This window comes from Pollachius pollachius (genome assembly GCF_949987615.1).
Source record: "Pollachius pollachius genome assembly, chromosome: 8".
In the NCBI taxonomy this organism is placed as follows: domain Eukaryota; kingdom Metazoa; phylum Chordata; class Actinopteri; order Gadiformes; family Gadidae; genus Pollachius; species Pollachius pollachius.
This window is the reverse complement of record NC_136941.1, coordinates 5,542,549-5,548,788: the sequence shown is the minus strand read 5'-3', so window position 1 is coordinate 5,548,788 and position 6,240 is coordinate 5,542,549. Positions and strand designations below refer to the sequence as shown.

Genomic DNA, 6,240 nt, shown 5'->3' with positions numbered 1-6,240 from the left:
TGACTTTCCGCTAGGGAGTCGAACACCCTTGTCGCTGAACGATCCTGCAATGCGGCAAATGACGCATAGGTTGGTCTGGTTTGTCGTTCTGTCTGTCCGTCTGTCCGTCCGGCCGCTGTCACAATGCCCCCAATGTCCCGATGGATCGACGGAGAAGAGGCCAGCGTGTGTTGGAGCGGGATGCCAAGGAGCGCTTGGAAAGGGAGACGGGGCGGGGTGGAGCGGGCAGGGTGGCGGCGGTGACAGAGGCTCATTGTAAGTGTGAGAGTGAGGCAACCGGGGGTTTTGGCGCGGCATGAGGTAGAAACTTTAGCTGAAGGAAGTGTTGTAAAGTAAAACGGAGGAGGTAGGCGAGGAAAAGAGAAAGCGGAGGATGTAGATGGAGAGAGAGGTGGAGAATAAACACGAGGAGAAAACAGAGGGAAGGGAAAACGAGTGGGAACGAGCGCGGAAACGCAGAGGGCGACCGACCGCGCAGGAGTTCACAAGAGGGGGTGGGGGGCGGGGCTATCAGTGAAACATAACGGGACATAACAAGGTCATGTGGGCCAAACAGGAAGCACATGCATGTGCCCAGAAAATGGAGAAGGGGAGGGGGAGGAATCAGAGAGCGTGTCAAAAGAAGCAAAGAAATATAAACAGGACAATAAAAAATTAAAGAGGGACCGGGGACCTAAGCATTCCACGCTGGCTGGATGTGTACCCAAACAAGTGAAGTAGTGGCCGGGGAGGGGGTGTGTACATGGGAGGTCATGTGACAGGGAGGGGGGGGGGCGGGAGAGAGGGGTGTAACAACTTTGGGGGGGGCATCTACACACACTCACCCCCCAGATGAATCCAGCATGTGTGCGAGAGGCGGCTGCGTTTTAAAGAGTGTGTGTGAGAGAGTCAAAGAGTGAGGCAATTGTTTTTAGAGAGCGAGGACTACTTCTGCCACCCCCCTCCTCCTCCTCCTCCTCCCATCCTCTCCTCCTCCTCCAGCCCTCCTCCCATCCTCTCCCTCTCCTTGCGCCGAGAGGGACGGGCAAGGCCGGGGGAGAGCCAGGAAAAGGGGAAGGGCCTTTACTTCTCTTCCTCCTGCGTTACAGCTGACAAAAACAGCTGGGGAGTCTAGAGACCAGAGCCCGCTAGAGAGAGGAGCAGGCAGTGAGGAGCAGGAGCTGGGAGGAGGAGGAGGAGGAGGAGGAGGAGGAGCAGGAGCAGGAGAAAGCAAAAGGAGCGCCTAGGGAGGAGATTCTAAGGAGTAGGAAACCGGCACGAGGCGTAGACCAGGGTCAGGGTCGTTCATCTCTATGGGTTGTGCTCTGAGTTCAGAGTGGTCCGGACAGCAGCCGGAGGTACAAGTGTTGTCGACGGCAACGGTTGCCAGGAGCGCCTCTCAGAAGAGGAGGTCGGTGGAGAGAAGCAACAGCGCCAGGATGAGGCTGTCCAAAGTAAGCCTGTGTGTGTGTGGGCCTATGTGTGTGTGTGTGTGTGTGTGTGTGTGTGTGTCTGTGCATGTGTGCGTTTGTGTGTTTGCGTGAACACGTATGGCTGTTTGTTTAAGTCCTGCGAGCATGAGGGCACTTACTGACCAAAGTAAGTGGGTGTATGTGTGAGTGTGTTTCTGTGTGTCTGTTTGCCCTTGTGTGTGCGTGCGTTTATGTGTGTGCGTCCGCAAGTGTTTGTGTATATCCATCCATGTTTGCTTGTTTGTTTACATGCAGGCCTACGTTCAAAGATGTTGTTGATGTGTTGTTTTTACGAAAAGCTCATACAAACCCGATGTGCATAAAAAGACTGCAAAATCAACATGACCACAAGCATGCATGAATGCATCCACAGTCACACACACACAAAGCACAAGCACATATAAAGGTGCCCTTTCTCAGTCTGAACGCCGCAAGAGACATGTGCAGCGTTGTGGAGTTAAATGGACATGGCCCAGGGATTCCACATAGACGGCACAGAGATTGAGTGCACATTTTTGGGGGGGAAGGGGAATAGAGTAGACCATTGCCAAAGCTTAGTCTGATTCGGGCTACACTTTACTGACTGGGGCTGGATGGCGTGTTGGGTGGGAAGTGGGAAGTTCCAGGAAAATGACCGCACATGAGTGACGGCACCGAGAGATATCAGATGATGTCATCTGCCTCATTACAAGGAGTAGATTTGATACGTTTGTTTGAATACCTTCAATGAAAAACATGGAGAGTTGGGATTTATTTACACATGAAGTACATCTCCACAGAGACCTCTCTTTGAGGAAAACAAGTGGGAAGTAGGCAGGGATATTTAGCTGCTTAGCTCTCCGGTCCTAATCGTTTTAGCAAATTAGACCGCGGGTTACGTTAATGGCAAACGTGTGTTTTTCCAATCAGATCCTGAAACACACACACACACACACACACACACTGTAAACCGAGAGTGAACTGAGTGCATACAGATTGATACAGATCTTAAATAAATATATATGCATCCGATTTTTCATCCTTAAAGACGATGACAGAGTGTGGCTCCTCTGAAGCCCACATCTGTGCTGAGGTACAACAGCGCTCTTGTGTGTGCCCCCCCCCCCCCCCCCCCCCCCCCCCCTCATCGGCTAGGGGGTCCGGGGCTAAAGTAAACAGAGCGGCGGCTAGCAGGGCCGGCTAGCCGCGCAGGCTATCTCAAGTGCCATGAGTCATCGCCCTCGGTAACCGGAGCCCTCTGTGTGGAGAGGGGCTACGTCACGCTCCATCACGTCGGGCCGCTGCACAGCGAGCTCTGACACAACGCGCAGATGTGTGCGACGTGGGGGGTAGTGCGTGGTGTTTTACAAGTTATGGGAATGGTGTGTTGTTGTGTGTGTTTTGTTTATGTGCTGGGTTGTGTTGTTTGTGTGTGTGAGTGTGTTTGATTGTGTGTTTTGTTTATGCGTCGGTCGTTGTTTGTTGTGCTGGTTTTATGGGTGTTGTGATGTGTATGAATGTGCCTTTGGAAGCATGTGTGTGATCATGGGATTGTGTGATGTTACGTCCTCGGGTTGTGCATTGTATGTGTAAAAGTGTGTGTATTTGAGTTGTTTTATGTGTATAAGTGTTGTGTGTGTGAGTTGTGTATGTGTATACGTGGTGTGTGTGATTTTTGTAATTGTATATGTGGTGTGTGTGTGTCTGTGTGTGTATGCGAGTTGTGTGTGCGTATATTTGGTGTGTGTATTTGGGTTGTTTATTTGTATATTTGGTGTGTGTGTGTGAGTTACGTATGTGTTTATGCGGTGTGTGTAAGTGAGTTGTGTGTGTGTGTGTATATGCATTGTGTGCGTGCAAGTTGTGTAAGTGTAAATGGAGTGTGCGTGTGTAGTGTTATTGGCCGGGAGCAGCGTGGGAACGTGTAGCCCTCTGTTCTTCATCCTCCATCCGCAGCTGGTCAGCTGGTCCTGCCGGGCTGTGGGAACCGACCACAGCCCACTCTCCTCCTCGTCTTCCTCCTCCTCCTCCCTCTCCTCCTCGTCCTCCTCCTTCCTCTCCTCCTACCTCTCCTCGTTGTTCTTCCATTCCGTCCATCTCACCGTTATCTCTCTTCTCACTTATTTCAATTCTTCTATTTCTAGTTCCTCTCGTTACCCTTCTCCATCCTCTCCATCTTTCCTCCTCTTCCTCCTCCTCCTCCATCACCTCATCAGCCTCCTCTTCCTCTTTCTCCTCCTCCTCCTCCTCCTCCTCCTCTGTTGGTGCTTGAGGGTCCAAGAGTGAAAAGTGTTTGTGTTTGATCTGCCTCTTATTGTGGTACTGTAATTCTTTGATTATTCTAGGCATCCTTGCGTCTTACACATCATTACAGAGCCCTGTATTCAGGCCCTGGCTTTGGTTTCAATTTGTCAACAGATCCTAACCAGGGCTGCACTGTACTGCATCAAACAGCCTTTTTCTAAACATGGTATTTTCATATCGACTACGTTCTTGTTAAACTCTCCATCACTATTTCACAATGTGAATTCATGTTACACATCCCCCTAGGCCCTTCTCTTTACAGATGTTCACAAAATGTTTTAATGTCCACAACTCAAGTCATATCCTTCCATTCTTATAAACATTGGTAGGGAAGATTAACAGCTGGAGGGAGAGGGCCAAGACAAGTGTTAACTATTAGAGTCAACACCAACAGCGTCACTCTGAAGTGGTATAGCGACGGGTCAATAAACAGCCCTCTGAGACCGGCTTCACCAGATCCACTGTCTACACAAGGCTGAGCACCGCACTCCAGGGTTATGTATTGCGTCGCGTGTCATCCTGGTACTGCAGTCTCAAGAGTTTGCGCATGACGCTATGTTTACCTGGAGTGGAAGAGGGCTAGACGTTGACGTACCACACTGGGGGGAGTGTTTTTGTAGACGTCTCATTAAAGGGTCGGCACTCCCACACGTGTCTCTCGTGGATGTTTGTTGTGAAACGCTGATCTGACGGACGGACGCGGCATGATAAGTACCGGCTGTGTGTGTGGAATGCTTTAACGTCTACTTGGCAGCGATTGCCCAAAACATGGATTCCATTCCCATAAATACCCGTTCCAAGGATATCAAGCTGTATGTGGTTATTATAATCGAATGAGTGTCGAAGTTCAACTTACTGAGCGTATTGTCTCGAATAATTTAGGTTGTGTTTGTGGAAGGGCTCCTGTTCTGTTTACTCAGGGCTTGCAGTGAATTCGGATACTGGTCGTGAACAAGATTGGGTGGGGGAATTTTGCTCAAGGATGCCTCCTGGTTACATTATCATTGACACAATACATACTATTGTTTATGGCACCTTTGACACCTTTAGGGTAGGGTGGGTGATATGTTAAAACCAGCCAGCCAGAGAGTAAGACAGATTTACCCAAAGATCCAACCCCTCCCTCCGGGCCTCCATCCCAACCCACTGGCAGAATACACGCGACTAGCTCATTAGCTTTAGCAACATTGATTGGTGAAATAAATTGCCTATCCTACCTTTGAGGCCACCTCATGTTAGGTCTAGTCTGGACATGGCTGTGACACTGACGTAACGTACACTACAAGCTAATCTTAATAAAAGACTGAAATTATAGAAATATGGAGAGGTGACAGCTAACACCATGAGGCTGGTGTGTCCCTGCAGCGCACTACAAACAACATCCTCTGTAGACTTGTGGGTGACCTCAGGCATATACTGTATATATATATAATTCTTTATGGTTTTGCATGTGTGTTTTCTTTGCGTTAGGGTTTTTTGGTTCCTTAGGGTTAAGGGTAGAGTCTCCTTCTCATGATGGCCGCTGGCCACAGGCATTCGACAAACACACACATACACACGCACCCAACCGCAGACACACATACACAGACGCATACAAACACATAAACCCAAACATACACACACCAATACACATACATAAAAACACACACACACCTACACAGATGCATACTAAGACATATACACACACACAAACACACACACTCACACACACACACACACAAACACCCCTGCACAGGCACATAAAAACACACACAAACACACACACACACACACACACACACACACACAAACATTCAAGATAATAACAAATAACAAAAATATGAAATTTTCTACAAATGATCAAGTTCCTAGTACATTGAATAACAATAATACAATAATAACACTGAAACGGATTGACTGTAATTGAAATTTGAGTTGAATTTGAGCTGGAGATGGAGTTGAATAAAATTACATTTCAGGCCAGTTAATTGCATGTGTCGTTCCCACGCTCTCTCAAATTACAAATTGCTGAATTCCTGCATCAGGTCCAAACCAAAGGGGTGTGTGTGTGTGGAGTCGGCTGGATTCCTGCGGGTACAAGAACTAATGTTCTGGTCAGAAAACTGTGACAGAGGGTTCGAGGAATGCTCTTTTTGTGTAGTTCATCATGGAGGGGTGAGGGGAAGGCAATATTTCTTTTCGTGGGAGAAGTCTGGGAATCTCGCATCTGATTGTTTAGAAGGGCTCTCCTTTAGATCGTGTTTTGATTAGTCCTAGCTGTTTGGGGGAGTTTAGGGTTAGGGTTAGGTTTAGGGTTACGGTTAGGGTTAACGGGTTAACGGGTTAATGGGTTAACGGGTTAGGGTTAGGGTAACGCTAACCAATCGGAGGAGAGCCCTTCTAACCAATCAGAGGCGAGATCCCCAGACTTCTTCTACGGAAAAAAGATATTGCGAGGGGTAGGGGGATGGACTTGCAGACATGAAGACATGTGTACGAGCGCTGATGTAGGACAAATAGAATCAGG

General features: G+C 48.6%; 1 protein-coding gene across 1 annotated transcript in view; it reads left to right on the top strand.

The window, feature by feature from the left end:
* Window positions 1-1,199: 1,199 nt before the first annotated feature.
* Window positions 1,200-6,240, top strand: part of LOC307079638 (tensin-2-like) — a 52,575-nt gene continuing 47,534 nt past the window's right edge. Inside the window, 1 exon segment of the mRNA XM_079742084.1 lies at window positions 1,200-1,433. Within this exon segment, the coding sequence (XP_079598210.1) occupies window positions 1,293-1,433 (141 nt within the window). The 5' untranslated portion in view covers window positions 1,200-1,292.